The sequence below is a fragment of the Microtus pennsylvanicus genome, chromosome 1 (genome assembly GCF_037038515.1).
Source record: "Microtus pennsylvanicus isolate mMicPen1 chromosome 1, mMicPen1.hap1, whole genome shotgun sequence".
Classification (NCBI taxonomy): Eukaryota; Metazoa; Chordata; class Mammalia; order Rodentia; family Cricetidae; genus Microtus; species Microtus pennsylvanicus.
Window position 1 is genome coordinate 76,432,134 of NC_134579.1, and position 17,414 is coordinate 76,449,547.

General features: G+C 48.8%; 1 protein-coding gene across 6 annotated transcripts in view; it reads left to right on the plus strand.

Annotated features, from left to right (window-relative positions):
- Tango2 (transport and golgi organization 2 homolog) overlaps positions 1–17,414 on the plus strand; it is a 49,648-nt gene that overhangs the window by 27,223 nt on the left and 5,011 nt on the right. For 3 of the 6 annotated variants that reach the window (XR_012910360.1, XM_075969649.1, XM_075969639.1), the window contains exons 3-8: positions 3,240–3,328; positions 7,020–7,139; positions 8,446–8,560; positions 11,111–11,181; positions 15,136–15,289; positions 16,481–16,585. Coding sequence is in view for 5 of the 6 variants with exons in the window: in XM_075969649.1 (XP_075825764.1) it covers positions 3,240–3,328; positions 7,020–7,139; positions 8,446–8,560; positions 11,111–11,181; positions 15,136–15,289; positions 16,481–16,585 (654 nt within the window). In the remaining variant the exon portion in view is untranslated. Of the gene's footprint in view, positions 1–3,239; positions 3,329–4,862; positions 4,977–5,286; positions 5,655–7,019; positions 7,140–8,445; positions 8,561–11,110; positions 11,182–14,853; positions 14,999–15,135; positions 15,290–16,480; positions 16,586–17,414 lie in introns of those variants that run through there. The other 3 variants (XM_075969666.1, XM_075969657.1, XM_075969676.1) reach the window with 3 other exon arrangements.

A 17,414-nucleotide genomic window follows, 5' to 3' on the forward strand; every position in this document is an offset into this window, starting at 1 on the left:
GGAAGAGCAGCCAGTGCCCTTAATCACTGAGTCATCTCTCCAGCCCCCCAAAAAATATATTTTTAAAAAATAAGTAGTTGAGTCGGGCGGTGGTGGCGCACGCCTTTAATCCCAGCACTTAGAGGCAGGCGGATCTCTGTGAGTTCAAGGCCAGCCTGGTCTACAAGACTCCAGGACAGACTCCAAAAGCTACAAAAAAACCCTGTCTTGAAAAAACAAACAAAAAAGTAGTTGAACATCTTTGGATAGAAAGTTCTGCTTAGCCAGCTTTTCTTTTCTTTCCCTTTTTATGTATTTATTTCACATTTCCTTTTCTGGAGTTATGTAAGAATTAGTTCCTGGGGCCAGGAGTCGTTGCCTGGTTCTGGGTGCAGAGCTCCCTGAGAGCAGACTACCAGCGGGGGCTTGTAGGTAGGAGTTTCTGTCCCATCTTCCAGCTCCTGAATAACTGACAGGAAGACTTAATATTACTTATAAATGTTTGGCCAATAGCTCAGGGTTATTATTAACTGGTTCTTACATTTTAAGTTAACCCATATTCCTTATTTGCACTCTACCACATGTTCATGGTACATTCATTTCCCACTCCCTCTGTGTCTGGCTGGCAACTCCAGACTCCGCCCCTCTTCCAGTATTCTCCTAGTCTGGCTCTACTGCCTAACCTCATTCTGTTCAGTTATTAAACCACTCACAATGACATATATTCACACAGTTTAAAGGAATGTTCCACAGCAGAGGCTTCCTCGCTCCACTGTCCCCAACTCATTTTCAGGAGTAGAACCAGCAGGAAGCTGACCCTACCTCTGGGGAAAATGGGGCCTCCCAGCCCAGACCCTATGTCATCACTGCAGCTTGGGCCTCGAGATCTATGTTTTTTTCCCTCCTAGCCACTTGCAGGCTGGGCTCCACGAAAAATGTGGCCTTGGGAATGCTGGTATTACTGCCATGATGTGGGACAACTCTACTCCAAAAGGAACAGAACAGAGATGGGGAGACATGGGCTCTTTGAAACTTGCCTGTTGAAGGTGCAAAGAATTGTTCTGTGGGTATCTGTGACTGTGTCTTAGCTAGGATTCTATTGCTGTGATGATATACCATGGCAACGTTTATAAAGGAAAGCATTTAACCAGGGCTGGCTCACAGTTCAGAGGTTTAGTCCATTCTCATGATGGGAAGCGTGGTGGCGTGCAGGCAGACATAGTGTACTGTTGGAGAAGGGTCTGAGAATTCTACATCCCAATCTGTAGGCAGCAGTAAGAGAGAATGAGCCACTGGGCTTGACTTGAGAAACCGAAACGTCAAAGTATATAATGATATACTTTCTCCAGCAAGGCCACACCTCCTAGTAGTGCCACTCCTGTGAGCCTAGGGGGGCCATTTTCATTCAAACCATCGCAGTCCATCTCAAGAACAGTGACTGCCTCTGACTCTGTGCCATAAGTGAGAACTGGGGCCAAGGGAGTAGGGCAGTCTAGGAGTGCTGAGGCTTCCACAGGAGACTCAGAGGGCCCAAGGGCCATTTCCACGATCCTTCCATAAACAAGATGGAGCTACTCATGTCCTGTGTGTCCTTAAGCTTTGAATGGAAGCTCACATTTCTAGGTCTGTTTGAGTGTTTGCAGTGGGCAGGGCAGACACGTGGAAGAAGGAAAGCGCCCCGCCCTCTAGTTTGGCCCCTGTGTGTGCTTGTTAATCCCATGAAGAATCCTTACTGGCCTTACTCATTTGGGGTATGGCATGAAAGGAGACTGTCCCACAAGCCCTGGATGATCTGTCTCGTCAAGCTGGGCCATGAGAACCTGTCAGTGGCCATCAGACGGAGGCCGATAAACAGCTGCATGCTGCCTCGCTGCCTCCTACGGCAGCCTGAGAGATATCCACTCAGGTGATGCAGTAAATTGTGGGCATGTTTTTATTTATTTATTAATTATTATTATTTTAATGGAGGTCTAATTATATAGCCCTGGCTGGCCTGAAACTCATAGAGCTCCACCTGCCTCTGCCTTTGTCTCTGCCTGTCTAGTGCTGGGACTAAAGTTGTGTATCATCACACCTGGCTTGACTTCACCACTGAAAAAAAAAATCTCAGGGTAAGTCAACATGAAGCAGAGTTGGAGTTTATTGAGAAGAGATTTTGGCAGAGAGGTTAGTAGAGACACTTAGGCATCAAGACATGCTCGAGGCAGGTGTGGGCTTCCCCGACATGCTTCAGTGTCTGCGGTATTATTCTGTTGCCTTCTGAAAGCACATCTCGCAGGTGTAGGATACTGTGCCTTGTGCAGGTCTGTCTCAAAGGTGTATGTATGGGGGCTAGAGGGATGACTCAGTGGTTAAGAGCACCCACTTCTTTTCCAGAGGACCCAGGTTCAATTCCCAGTACCCACATGGCAGCTCACAACTGTCTGTAACTCTTATTCCAGAGCATCTGACACCCTCACATAGATATACATGTGGGCAAAACACCAATGTACATAATATACAAATAAGTGAATTATAAAAAAAAGTTTTTTAAAAAAGTTATAGGTATGATCTTATTTATTTAATTTTTCATCTTTCAAGACAGGGTTTCTATGTGTAATAGCCTTAGCTGTCCTGGAACTAGCTCGAGAGCAGGCTGGCCTCGAACTCACAGAGATTCGCCTGCCCAAGTGCTGGGATTAAAGGCCTGTGCCACCACTACCAGGTGCCACCACCACCCGGCTATTATTTATATTTTTATGGATATGGGCACGTCAGTACAGGTGACCCCAACAGATACATGGGATCCCCTAGAGCTGGAGTTACAAGTAATTGTGAGCTTCCTGATGCGGGTTCTGGGAATCAAACTCTGGTCCACTGGAAGAGCAGTCCATACTCTTAACCACTGAGTCCTCTCATGTACCTGCCCTATGCAGGCAGGCTTAACAGTAAGTAGTAACTGTACTAGAATTCTCAGCCCTGAGTTGGTGAGCTACATAAGCCCTTTCCATTCCCATGTCTCCGCAGTTCCCTTTCTATCCTGCCTCCTACTTAAACCTCTTCCTAGCCCCTGTCTCCTGAGCAGGGGCTCTGGATGTAGCTTTCCAGGAGCTGCCTAGAGCGCCTGTGGGTATATGGCAACAAATAGGGGATTTTTATTTATGTTGCTGCTGCTGTAAATTTAATGTCAAACCAGAGAGGCTGGAAGTGCAGCTGCATGAGGGAGCATATATGCAGTTCAGTCCCCGGCACATGGCTTCCCTTGAACTTTCTTCTCCCAGGCTCATCTTGGCAGCCAACAGAGATGAATTCTACAACAGGCCCTCCAAGTTGGCAGACTTCTGGGGGAACAACAATGAGATCCTCAGTGGTAAGTGTTTCTTCACACCTGGTGAGCAGCTGTTTACAGTGGCACCCCACAAATAAGGCTAGTAGTGGCCCTGCTTCCACGTGCAGTGCTGAATGCATAAGTAGGCGGAAATGACTTCGGGGATCCAGCCAGCCCCAGAATTAGGCGTATCTTAGAACTGGCCACCAGCATGCCCCTTGTATTTTCACATACTACAGGGTCCTAGAAGAAATAGTCAGCCTGTGAGAACGGACCACATTACTTGGTCTTTGGAGCATCGTCGGGTGTGCATATCTACATAAATTTTCATATCTGTATCACCCTTCGCCCCACAGCCTGTATTAGGTATATTTTGAATTCGTACACATCAGTAAGCTTTTCCTAGATACAGGCCAATTGTCAAGAGATAGTTTGATTTTTGCTTTAAGGCCTGTTAGAAAGGTAAGGAACCCTCCCCCATTTTAGCAAAGTATTTTTGAATGCTGAACCCAGAAGCCCAGGAGTTAATGGGCTTTCCAGTCTGACTTCTGGGAGCAGACAGCACTCCCTACCCTCGGTGAGCACTGTCCGCTATGGTCCTTCTGTATGGTTCTTTTTTTTTTTTAAATATTTATTTATTTATTTATGCAATATTCTTTCTGTGTGTATGCCTGAAGGCCAGAAGAGGGCACCATTACAGATGGTTGTGAGCCACCATGTGGTTGCTGGGAATTGAACTCAGGACCTTTGGAAGAGCAGGCAATGCTCTTAACCGCTGAGCCATCTCTCCAGCCCTTCTGTGTGGTTCTTTTGCTCCTGCCACGCAATTAGTTAAATCTCTGGAAATAGCTCTGGGCTCTTTGTTCTTTGTCCCATGAACCCTGGCTGCCTTAGTCTCCTGGATCCTCAGCTCTGGCCTCATATCACAGTGGCTGCTAGGTCCTGGGGACTCTCTCGTCATGAGGCTCATGGGCTCGTCTCATTTGTTTCCAGACTCTCAGACCCTTTATCTGTTTTAAGTGACATTTATTTACTGTTTGTTTATCTGTGTGTATGTGTACGTGTGTACACTCTCTGCCACGTAGATTATGGGGGTCAAACATCAGGCTTGACCTCAAGCGCGGTTACCCACTTCCTCATCTTGCCAGCCCATTTGGGTCCTAGACATGCTAGACAGGCAAGTGTTCTGCCGCTGAGCCTTATCCCTAGCCTGTTTTTTGTTTTGTTTTGCTTTGGATGGGAGGAGACAGGGTCTCGCTGTGTGTTTCTGACTAGCCTGAAGCTTGTTGCCGCTGCCTCCTGACTGTGGGATGACAGTGAGCCTTACCACACCTGCTCAAATCCTCCTTAAAGCACATGTTTTCATAGGCTTTGTTTTTGGTGGTTTTGTGTGGGAGAGTAAACCTGTTCTCTGTTGCTTGACCGGACAGTGAGAGCTTATTTGTTTTTCAGTTGTTGTTTTGTAGGGTTTATTTATGCATTCCAGATATGAGTCTTTCATTGGGCAAATGGGCTAACTTCTTTAATGTCTTTTCTTTTCTTTTTCTTTTTTTTCTTTTTTGGTTTTTTGAGACAGGGTTTCTCTGTGTATCTCCAGCTGGCCTAGAACTCACTCTCACTCTGTAGACCAGGCTGGCCTCAAACTCACAGAGATCTGCCTGCTTCTGCCTTCCGAGTGCTGGGATTAAAGGTGAGTTGCTCTACTGCCTGGCTAGAATACTTTATTTTTAGCAAATGTAGTTTTGGGGGCTGGAGAGATGATGGCTCGGTGGTTAAGAGCTTTGCCTGTTCTTCCAAAGGTCCTGAGTTCAATTCCCAGCAATCACATGTGCTCACAACCACCTGTAATGAGATCTGGTGCCCTCTTCTGGCCTGCAGGGATACATGCAGGCAGAACACTGAATACATAATAAATAAATCTTTTAAAAAAAACCATAAGAAATAATAAAATTAAATTAAAAAATGTAGTTTTTATGGTTTGTTTTCTTTGTCTTTTTCAGGAAGGCTGCTGCTCCCCCAAGCCATAAATAACATTTTTCTGCTAAAGCCTCTAAGTTGACAGTCTCAACTTAGCTTTTATTGTGTGTATGTGTGAGTTTATGTACACGTGAGTGCACATGTGTGCATGGGGCCAGAGGACAACTTCAGCTGACTTCAGACTTTTCAACAAAGTCCTGTTAGCCTGAGACTCACTCATTAGTCCAGACTGGCCCATCACAAGACCCCACGATCAGTCTTTCTCTGCTTGCACCACCTCATCCTGAACCGTACGGGGTTCTGGAAATCAGACAGATCCTCATACTTGCAAAGCAAGTATGTTAGCAACTGTCTCTCCAGCTCTGAAATCAGTTTTTGTGCCTGGTATGAGGTAAGAGTCGAGATTTAGCCTCCTAGTCACTGCAGTATTGTTTACTGAAATCAGCTGAGCAAACATGTTGGGTCTGCTCTGGACTCGGTGCACACTGGGTGTGGCACACTGATCTGTGTGTCTTGGCACCAGTACCAGTCGCTGTTACTGTTCTTTTGAACTGACACAGTAGTCACACCTGATCTTTTAAGCCCAACAGTTCAGGGCTCTAAGTGTTTTCAATGGTATAGTTAAATTTTCATTTTCTAAGCTGGGCATGGTGATGTAGCCAGCCCTGTAATCCCAGAACGTTTGAGTCTGAAACAGAAGTGTCGCCGTGAGGTACCTGTCAAGCCCTTCTGGGCTATAGTTTGAGACTCTGACTTACAGAAACGGAGTAGTGCTAGGGAGGGAGCTCGGTTGGTGCTTGCCTAGCAGGCAGTGCCGAAACCAGGCACAGGCAGAACACGCCTGAGAATCAGATGTTCAAGGCTAGCCTCAACTACATGGTGAATTCAAGGCCAGCCTGGGCTACATTAGACCTTGACTCAAAATGTAGCAGTAAGTAAGTGAACAAGTAAATGTTCACCCTCTAGTTCTCAGCCCACTCTCTTGCTGGGCCTAGTGGGTTGCTGTGGGTCGGTTTGGGCTTCTATGTAAGTGATTTTGCTCTCTACCATAGAGTTTGTTTTCTTTCCTATGTTTGCATTTTATGTTTATTTTTCTGTTACAATTGATTTTTATTCAAACAAATGACATTTTTGGGGTGAGGGAGATGCCTCATCAGGTAAGAGTACTCGATGCACGAGCATGAGGGTCTGAGTTTATCCTAGCACCCACCAGCATAGTCTTGTCTGCCTATAACCCAGAGCCGTAAAAGGCAGAGACAGGGCCACTGTGGAGTGATGGCCCCTCCTAGCTCCAGACTTAGTGAGCTGCTGTTGTGAGGGTTAAAGTGGAGAGTGCTAGTATCTTCCTCTAGCCCCTACCTGGGCACAGGTACATGTACCAGCACACACAGGTGTGCAAATAACATACTCACATTAGACATACATACTCATATATACACACTTTCTCATAGGACATCTTAATAACTCTTTACTGTGATGTTGAGTGTAGTGATCTAATAGTCTGGCTGGGACACTTCCTGTTATCTAGGGTCTCTCTCTCACATACTCATGCCTGGGCCATACCTCCCATCTCCTTTCCTATGGCTTATAGGACCTGTGCAACCTAGTGTGGGACCTAGTGGTGGCAGCATTGACCCTCTGAGGAGCTGTATGTCCTGGCAGAGCTATGGAACATGTCTCATGAGGACTGGGCAGAGGGTCCTAGTGGGACTCGTCACGGGAAATTGGCTGATGGTAATGCTGTCATCTGCTCTAGGACTCGACATGGAGGAAGGCAAGGCAGGAGGAACATGGCTGGGCATCAACACACGTGGGAAGCTGGGGGCCCTCACCAACTATCTGCAGCCCCAGCAAGACCCATATGCCCGTGGTAGAGGTATGGGGTCTGTGGGGTTGGGTGGGACCTAAGTAGAACAAAGCTGAGGCACCTTGGGGTGGAGCTTAGGTAAGACTGGCAGAGCGATGGAAGCGGGCAGGTCTCACTTGGTACTGAGGAAGGAAGGTACCCAGCCAGGGCTTCTGCTGGTGAGCCCCAGCCTCTCATGTGACCTTCACACAACAGTGACAGGAAGAAGAGCTGGAGAAAAGAGCTGGAGGCATTGCCAGTGTGATTGTGCCAGGGAGTGCCCTTCAGGCTTGACTCCCTGCACTGTGTCATTGCCCCCCTGCAGGTTGAGTTTCATTTTTCTTTTTTTTTTAAATATTTATTTATTTATTATGTATACAGTATACAATATTCTGTCTGTGTGTATGTCTGCAGACCAGAAGAGGGCAGCAGACCTCATTACAGATGGTTGTGAGCCACCATGTGGTTGCCGGGAATTGAACTCATGACCTTTGGAAGAGCAGGCAATGCTCTTAACCACTGAGCCATCTCTCCAGCCCCTCATTTTTCTTTTATTTTTTTAGATACTTATTTATTTATGTAATATATGTGTGTGTGTGTTTGTGTGTGTGTGTGTGTGTGTGCTCTTGCCTGCATGTATGCCTGCATGCCAGAGGAGAACACTGGATCCCATTATAGATTGTTATAAGATGCCATGTGGGTGCTGGGAACTGAACTCAGGATCTCTGGAAGAGCAGTCAATGCTTTTAACTGCTGAGCCATCTCTCCAGCTTTGAGTTTCATCTTTCTTGATGCTAAATTTCCACATAAAGGCATAGTAGGTGAACTTTATTTTCTTTCATTCATCTGTTTGTTCTACCATGTGGAGACTGAACTCAGGGCATCAAGCAAGCTAAGCAAGGGTTTTACTGTTGAGATCTGTTTCCTACCTGCAGAGAGAGAGAGAGAGAGAGAGAGAGAGAGAGAGAGAGAGAGAGAGAGAGAGAGAGAGAGAGAGAGTGTATTTGTTTTGTTTTTCAAGACAGGGATTCTCTGTGTGACCTGGCTGTCCTGGAACTCGCTCTGTAGACCAAGCCAGCCTCAAACTCAGAGATCAGTTTGTCTCTGCCTCCTAAGTGCTGGGATTAAAGGCATGTGCCGCCACCACCCAGCCCTAGAAAATATTTTTAAAGCCATTCTCCATAATAGCCCAGTTATCAAGGAATGGCTGGCTCAGAGGTTGGAGCCCCAGTGCAATTAACCCTCATATGTTCTCCCAAGTCCCTGCTTCAGTCTTCCCCACAGCAGGACTTCATGGCTGCTGCCTTGGCCATTGTTGTGTGTGTCCTGCCTACAGGTGAACTTGTGACTCACTTTCTGACCGGTGACATGGACAGCCTTTCCTACCTGAAGAAGGTCTCTACAGAGGGCCACCTGTACAACGGCTTTAACCTCCTGGCAGCTGACCTGAGGTGGGTCTGCCTTGGTTACTCCCAGTCAGCTCGGTGGCCTTTCCCGGGACTTCACTTGAGGGGTGCTTGGCAAACACCCGAGGGCCTAGCCTGTCTCAGATCCACTGACTGAGAATAGGGCCCAGAGCTCAGAGCTTCTTGAGACAGTGTATGGTTGCCGGCTCCCTGCAGTGACAGAACTGCTGTCAGGAGCTGACAGTGCCTCTTGGGGCAGCTCCAGCCCCATTACTGCCTGTGGGGATGCTTCATAACAGCTGGCTCAGTCTGTCTTGGCTTGAGCTCCCAGGTGTTCTCATGTTGGAGATGTGGCTATAGGAACAGAAATTTGATATGCTTGGCCTTTCAGTGGGTTAAATATCCTTATCTCCCTTTTATCAGTCAGTGAGTGCTATTAGCTGCGGGTTTCCTCCTGAGGGAAGCTGCTATCATCCTACACCCAGATATCTGTCCTGAGCTGCTCCTACCACAGGGGCAGGTCCACAGGTCCATAGGTGAGCATCCCTTGTGTATGTGTGTCCTGTGTCATTCCAGGACTACATGGCTAGATTGACTGGTTGTGGAAGCTGAGTGAGGTGCAATGGTCAGGAAGAAGCCCTGGAGTGGGCGCTAGGAGGGCATGCTTCCATCCTCCTTTCTCACTCTGGGGGCTCCTGGAGGCCATAAACTTGATCTCTCTCTTCTCCAAACATGGAGCTGGGTGTGCACTTTCAGTAGTAGTTCATGTGTGTCTGATCTAGCCCCGAGAGACCAGAGCCATGGCTCTGATGCAGGCAGGAATGACTGCTCAGTAGCTATGTCAAATGGGTGAAAATGATGTTCTCTGGGCAGATACACGGTGGCTTCTGTTGTTCTCTGGGCAGATACACGGTGGCTTCTGTTGTTCTCTGGGCAGATACACAGTGGCTTCCCATGTTCTCTGGGCAGATACACAGTGGCTTCCCATGTTCTCTGGGCAGATACACGGTGGCTTCTGTTGTTCTCTGGGCAGATACACGGTGGCTTCTGTTGTTCTCTGGGCAGATACACAGTGGCTTCCCATGTTCTCTGGGCAGATACACAGTGGCTTCCCATGTTCTCTGGGCAGATACACAGTGGCTTCCCATGTTCTCTGGGCAGATACACGGTGGCTTCTGTTGTTCTCTGGGCAGATACACGGTGGCTTCTGTTGTTCTCTGGGCAGATACACAGTGGCTTCCCATGTTCTCTGGGCAGATACACAGTGGCTTCCCATGTTCTCTGGGCAGATACACAGTGGCTTCCCATGTTCTCTGGGCAGATACGTAGTGGCTTCTGCAGTTGGGCCTCTGGAGATCTGAGCAGCCTTCCTTGCTATAGACCCTGCAAGGTCAGAGTTCAGCTAAAGAGCAATCCCACAATTCAGGCTGCTACTGAGGATAGCAGTTGGGGACTGATAAACTGAGGGTAGCAGTTGGGGACTGATAAACCAAGGTCTAAGCTGGGCATAGTGCTACACACCTTTACTCCCACTACTTGGGAGACAGAGAACAGGCAGGTCTTGGTGGGTTCAAGGACAGTTGATTTACTTAAAGAGTTGCAGACCAGCTATGACTATATAGTGAGACCTTGTCTCAAAAACAGCAACCAAGACCTGGGGCTAGAGAGATGGCTTAGTGGGTAAAAGTGCATACAGTCTTTGTAAAAGACAGGAGTTCAGTTCCCAGCATCTATGTCAAATGACTCTTAAAGAGATTGAGAGAAAGAAAACAAGGCCTTCAATGGAGAGATATTTGTCCTGGTCACAGCTATCCCTGTACAATACCTCCCCAGTACACACACTTTATCTAGTCCCTGGCGAGGGTGACAGGGACCCTGGCATGGGTACCCAATTCCTAGGGTCCTTACACACACACACCAAAAAAAAAAAATTGAAGAAAAAAAATTCTCACAAAGTTGTAAGGGCTGGAGTGAGGAAGAATGTGAAGGGGTGTGAACCCAGACTGCGGACTGCTAGGCAGGGGGAGCAAGAGGAATCGTCGCGGTAACCAAAAACACCCCCACTTGTCACTGTCCATTGGAAGGTATTTCAGTCACTTCTGAGTTCCAGTGAAAGGCTTCCTGTGGCGTGGAGGAACTGGGGCTTTTTCAGCAGCTACAGCCATGTAGCTGTGAAATGTTACAGTAGGAGAAGATAGTCTTTGTCACTTTGTTCAGAAGCCTGCTCTGGGGCTGCCTGTCAGAAGCACGTAGAGATGGGCCATACAGTGGCCGCCGTGACCCACCAGAAGGGCTGGGGGTGGCATGCAGCTATCACAGCATCCGTGTTAGAGAACTGTGAGGTATTTGCACATCTGCTTCCTCCTCTTTGGTTCCAGTAGAGAGCCAGGAGTGTACCTATGAGAATGGACAGGGGCTGGTGTCTCCGTGGCCCAGCTTTCCAGGCCCCGAGCTGGGCTGAAGTGGGCCATCGTCCTTGTGCTGGTCTCTAGCCTGAGCTAGAGGCAAGGCAGGTGAGATCACTGGGAAGTGCTGGGAACAGGGCTGCTTGTGGTTCCCATGTGACTTTGTCTGGATTTTGGCTTCCGTTCACAGCACAACAAAAGGAGATGTCGTTTGCTACTATGGAAACCGGGGGCAGCCCGAGCCTGTTGTCTTGGCACCAGGTGAGCCTGCTTTGGTGTCCAGACAGGGTGGGAGCTGCTCCTATGTTGGGAATACCATGTTCTTTTCAGAGACCAGGCTATTGTTGCTTTGTTCTCCTGGAACTTGACTTTTTGACTTTTTACTTTTTGACACATTTTTTAAATGTATCTTGTGGTCTGTATAGGACTGTGGCCCGCACTTGCCCACATCTGCCTACGGTCTCCCATGGGCTTTTACTACACTGGGAGATGCTGACCCGTTCTGGACCCCTGTCCTAGCCCCCAAAGCTCAGCTAGCATCTCATGGGGGTCACCACCTAGTGTCTTCCCCAGACCCCTTTGGTGATACTTGCACACACCACACACTTCAGCTCCTTTCATATGCATACCTCCTACACCCAGTGCCATACTTGTCCCATGTCCCATGTCCCCTGCCCTAGCTCCTGGATACTCTCCTCTTACCACACCTGTGCCCAGGCTGTAGTCTCTGCTGCTGGGTGTTGTCTTTTCTTGGAAGCCTTTTCCACCAGCTGCCTGCCTCCACCCAGAGCTGACATTTTCTCCCTTCCTCCCTCTCCCCCCACACACTCATTCACACACATATACTCACATGACCCTATAAGCCACTTTGGAAAAAGAGATGTCTGTATCTTGTCCCAGGACTAGTGCCAAGACTGAGCAGGACACACAGAAAACAGCACTAATGGGGAGCATAGCACAGGGTGAACTAACCTCCTGGGGCCAGCTCCTTCATTCACAGCCTGTGAGCACTCCTTGCTGGTAACATCTTGGGTCTGAGGGCCTTGGACACTGCCCCTGGTCCCTACAGCTGAGCCATTGACCCATACCATTGGTATCCCTACCCTAGGGAGAGAGTCAGTGTCCTCAGCAGCAGTCACAGCCACCTGTGTGTGACACTTTTCATTCATAGTGCAGTTTCTGCATCCCAAGTCACGGAGTCTTTCTTAGGCAGATTACTAAATGAGGTTGCAGGACACATGTCACTCCTTCCCAATTGAGGCCCAAAATGCTGTGTTCCAGGTGTAGCTCAAGGGAAGTGGAGAGCAGCCCCCAGGGGTGGTGAGTAGCCCTACCCTGCCCGTGTTATTAGCTCCAGGGATAATGGTGAGACCTGCAGTCCTGGCATGCTTCACAACAAAACTCATACATACACTGGTTCATGCCAAGGCTGGCTTCAGCTTTTCGAGAATTCCTGGAACTGTTTGAGCCCCAGATTGGCCAAAGAGCTGTAGAGCTCCCCCCATTTTCTGGGGTATGTCCAGGCCAGGATGGCATGGGATGATGAGATCCTAGAATAGGCAGCTCACACCTAGAGTGTGGCATCTGCTCACTCCTATTAGATCTCACCCAGGGCTCTCTGCCAGCTGCGGCCACTTGAGCTGCCCTTGGTGGTTTCCATCCTACCTTCCTGCGCGCAAGCCCAGAGCAGGGGCGGCTGCGCTCCCAGCTGATGCCTGACCTGAAGTCCTAAGTTAGGCAGTCACGGGGGTTCATCTCCTGCCAGGTCAGAGCCCTTTCATTTCAGCTTCTTGGGGTCTGCGAACCCGCTGAAGAGGACTCGTACCCCAGAAGTCGGCCTTAGTGTCCCAGAGGCCTCTGGGAGAGCGGCTGGAGACAAGGACATGAGGCCTACTATTCTCAGGCCTGAAAACTCTCTGACTGCAGCTTGTTGTCTGCCGGATCTTTATAGTAGATACTCGTTCCGTGTGCCCCTACTTGATCTGCACCCCCTTTATTCTAGTGTTGAGAACTGAAGCCAGGCCCTCACACCTACTAAATACATTCTTGGGAAATCCTCAGACCTCTGCTTTTAAGCAGGAGAATTGCTCTGAGTTCAAATCCAGCAGTGACTACATAGTGAGTGCCTGGGCTACAGAATGGGGCCCTTGAGATGAGTCTCATATGCTGTGCATATAAACTCTGTCACACAGCCAGCTGTGGTGACACATGCCTATAATCCCAGCACTAGAGAGGTAAAGCAAAAAGATAGTCATAATTCAAGGCTGATATGCAGACTAAGTTCAAAGCCAGCCAAGACTCCATGATAAGCCTCTTACCTAAGAGGTATTTGGGTGGGGGTGTTTCATATAAGCTGAGAGTGGTATACATCTGAAACCCAATGCTCAGGAGAGTGAGGCAGAAGGATCATAGTTTGAGGTCAGTCTGGACTTCATTTACAATCAAATGTGAAGCCAGGCAGCCGTGGTGCACGCCTTTAATCCCAACACTTGAAGGCGGAAGCAGGCAGATCTCTGTGAGTTTTAGGACTCTTGTTCTATATAGTGAGTTTCAGGCCAGCAAGGGTTACATAATGAGATGCTATCTCAATAAGCCAAATAAATTAATAAAAATAAATGATGCTCTGGGCATGGTATGCACACCTTTAGTCCCAGCACTCAGGAGGCAGAGGCAGGCGGATCTCTAAATTCAAAGCCAGCCTGATTTACATAGAACGCTCCAGGTAATTCCAAAATTTTTCACCATCCACCAAAAAAACCCCAGACCCACCTGCAGCTGCTCTTTCTTCCCTCCTATGCCTTCTGGACATTTCATTCAGACAGAACCAGCCATGTAGCAGAGGACACTGACTTCTACTTGGCTTACTTGATGTTTTCAATTGCCTTACCTGTGAGCCATCTCGCTGGCCCAGCACGTCTCTCTCCACCTAGAACCTTTGGAAGAACTTCCACGTGGCTCGTCAAAGCAGCTGCACGTTTTACTTTCTGCTGGCAGTTTATAGAGGTTCCTGTTTTTCTGAACTCTCACCAAGGCTTGCTGCTCTCTGAATCTAGGGGGAGAAAGTTCTGGGGATGGAACCCAGGCCCGTAAGCATGCTGAGCACATACTGTACCACTGTGTTATATTCCCAGCCTTCTGTCCCCCACCCCCACCCCCACCCCATCCCCAACACGAGGTGCTCTTGACTCAGGCCCAAGGCCTCTGGCATACTAGGCAAAACTCTCTACCTTTAACATCATTACCTGTCACCTCTTTTTCAGGTGGGAGTGACGGGGAAGCAGGGGGGGGCTCATGAATTTCAGGCTAGCCAGACTCCAACTCCTGATCTTCCCACTGCCACCTTCTGAACTCTGGAATTACAGGTGTAGTCTGTCCATCTAAAATTTTTGTTCTTTCTATATAATCTACAAATCTCATCAGACACCTAATTCACAAAAGTCCTTTCTCATTTTGTGTTTTATCTAACTTCTTTGGCACTTTTTTTTTTAAATGAGTAACTTTAAATTTACATGAAGTCTCATTTATCTTGTTGCTTATGCTTTTATTGTCTTACCTAATAAATTATTGCTTAATCTAAGGTCATGAAGCTTTTTCCTTTTAAAATTTATATATTCTCTCTCTCTCTGTGTGTGTGTGTGTGTGTGTGTGTGTGTGTGTGTGTACTTTGGGATTCTCGCTCTAACCCAGGCTGACCTGAACCTTGCTGTGTAGGCTGGCCTCAATCCTGCCTCAGCCTCCTGAGTTCTAGGATTATAGATACATGCCTGCGTGCCCATTCCTCAGAGGTCATACATCGGAGGTCAAAGGACAATTTGGCAGGTGTAGCTCTCTCCACCACATGGATCCCAGAGCTTGAACTCTGATCATCAGACTTGGTGGCAGGTGCCTTTACCCACTGAGCCATCGTGTTGTCCTTTAATTGTTTGTGCATAGGGTGTGAGGTCAGGACCAACTCCAGTCTTTGTGACTGCCCAGTTACCCAGCACCATTATAGAGTGGTCTCCCAAACTACTTCAGAAAGGAAAACCAGTGACACCGGTGCTGACAGCTTGGCCTTGGAGGCTCCAACAGAGCCAGAGTAAGTTTCCAGGGCCTCAGCTGGTCCTACGTCAGATTCAGCTTCCACTGGTGGCTTGTTTTCAAGATGCTTGACTTTAAGCCATCTGCCCTAGCCATCTGGGCCTCCACATGGCGAGGCTGACCTTCTTCCTACAGGAACCTATGGGCTAAGCAATGCCCTACTGGAGACGCCCTGGAGGAAGCTGTGCTTTGGCAAACAACTCTTCATGGAAGTGGTGGAGCAGAGCGAGGCACTCCCTAAGGACACCCTTGTCACCCATCTCCTAGATGTACTCAACAATGAGGAGGCGTAAGTGAGCAAGTCCCCCTGGGGCAGCCACACAGGTCTAGGGCAGGGAGAAAGGCAGGATTTGCTACCTTGAAGGCCTGTGAAGATGAGCAGAGTAGCTTCCCAGCTGTAGCACAGCATGCCTGACCTGTTATCCTCTACCTCCTTAAGATTCAGATCATTCCTCTCGGGGATGCAGTCAGGGTTTCCAGTGGGGCCCTGGATAATGAGATGGTGCACCAGGGGCCTGTGCTCTGGGGGACTGGGTATTCTCTGAGGTCTGGTCGCCCTCTACACAAGGTGGGCTAGTGTGATAGTTTAGAAGGTTCTAGTTACTCAGCAAACCTTAGGGAGAAGAGTCAGAGAAGCCAGAAGCTAGTCAGAGCAGGCCTAGGACTTTTTTTTGCTATGTCCTGCCTCCAGTGACCTTGGAGGTAAGCATAAGGCATAGACACTCATGTCCCTGGAAGGACCAGAACTTCCCACCCTCTTCCATGCTTATGGACCTCTTCGTGGGGCACTTGATCCTCAGCCAAGAGTCCTAGTATTTGTTCCTTCACAGTCCCATTCTTCTTCCCATTTTCATCTAAGCTTGGCCACTTTCTGCACACAAGGCCTGGTGTTCCTCCATCTTACTCTCCTTGCAATCTTCAAAGGAACCCTTTGCCATGCTTTTATCCTCCACAGGGTGAGGACTGCCCTGCCCCCTGCTCACTCTCTCCTGTGGACCTTGAACCATAACATCATTCTCCATCCTCAGCATCAGCTGCCCTCTTATGGAGCTGTTCTGGGCTTTGCTCAGCCATGGGTCCACGTGGTCCTCAATCACTTGGCTAGGCCAATTATGGCTCTAGCTGTTCTTATTGATAACTATAGTCGTGGTACAAGATGTGCTGGTTGGTGATTCTCAGGGCTTAAGGAGGCTCTATGGACTGATGCCCACAGGGTACCACTAAGAGACAATAGAGAATGCATGTGCCATCTAGATGCCTAGACTTAGTGATGGAGTCATAGGTGGTACTGGTGGAATGGCAACAAAGCAGAAGGACCCAAGTAGAAAAGTTATAAACAAGCCTCTCCCTACAGCCTTTTAATGCCAAGGCATCCTTAGGAACCTCCGGCTGCCAACATGGCAAATAGGACCCTCAGATACACAGGCAACAGAGAGGCAGATAGGGGACTAACAGCTTCTCTGGACTTCTATCCTTCCAGACAGCTGCCAGACCCAGCCATTGAGGACCAGGGCCGGGAGTATGTACAGCCAATTCTGAGCAAGTATGCAGCCGTGTGTGTGCGCTGCGCCACCTATGGCACCAGGTGATCATGGTTGGAACTGCTGGGCATATTCCCTTCCCATTGAGTGTCCCCCACAACACAACTGGCCATGGGTAGGCATCTCCCCAATTCAGTGCATTCCAGAGTCTGCTCTAGACTCCATTGCAGGTTGAACAGATCCTATAGGTTATGTGCCCATGGGGCCGGGTGGGTCAGAGCTCTGGCTTCCTGAAGCTGTCGTTGTATCCTAGGTGGGGCTCCTGCCTGCCTCACTTGTTCAAAGAAGCCAAAAATGGCATTTGGAATGTTGGCATTGCCGTGGCATTGATTCTTCAAAGCCTGTGCTTTACATGCTGGAGTGGCAGTATGGGCTGGGTCTTATGTACCCACCCCACTTGAAGGACAGGGGCTCACACATGAAAGCCCCCCAGAGGGTGGACTGAAAGGACGAAGAAAGAGAGCCAGGTGACAGCCCGGGCTAGTGCTGGAAGAAGGACATGAGGGATTTTTCTAGGTAAACAGGTCATGTGCCCCAAGTAGTTGAGAGCCTAACCTCTTGGAGAGCCAGACATGGCTGGGTGTCTGGGAGCGTGGTGTCCCGCCATGGTGTCCCTTCAGTGGGGTAGTGAGTTGTCAGTTCTACAACCCTGTGAGGGAGGTAGCAAATTGGCTCTTGCTATGGAAAAGGGTCAGACTAAGATGGGGTGTTTTAGAGCAGAGGTAACAGGACTCACCCATCATGAGACTGGGCAGGAAGCCCAGATGCCCCTCCTGATGAGCCCCTCTTGTCCTCAGAGTTGAAACCGGGTGGTAATGATGCGCGCCTTTAATCCCAGTACTCGGGGTATGGATCTCTGTAAGTTCAAGGCCA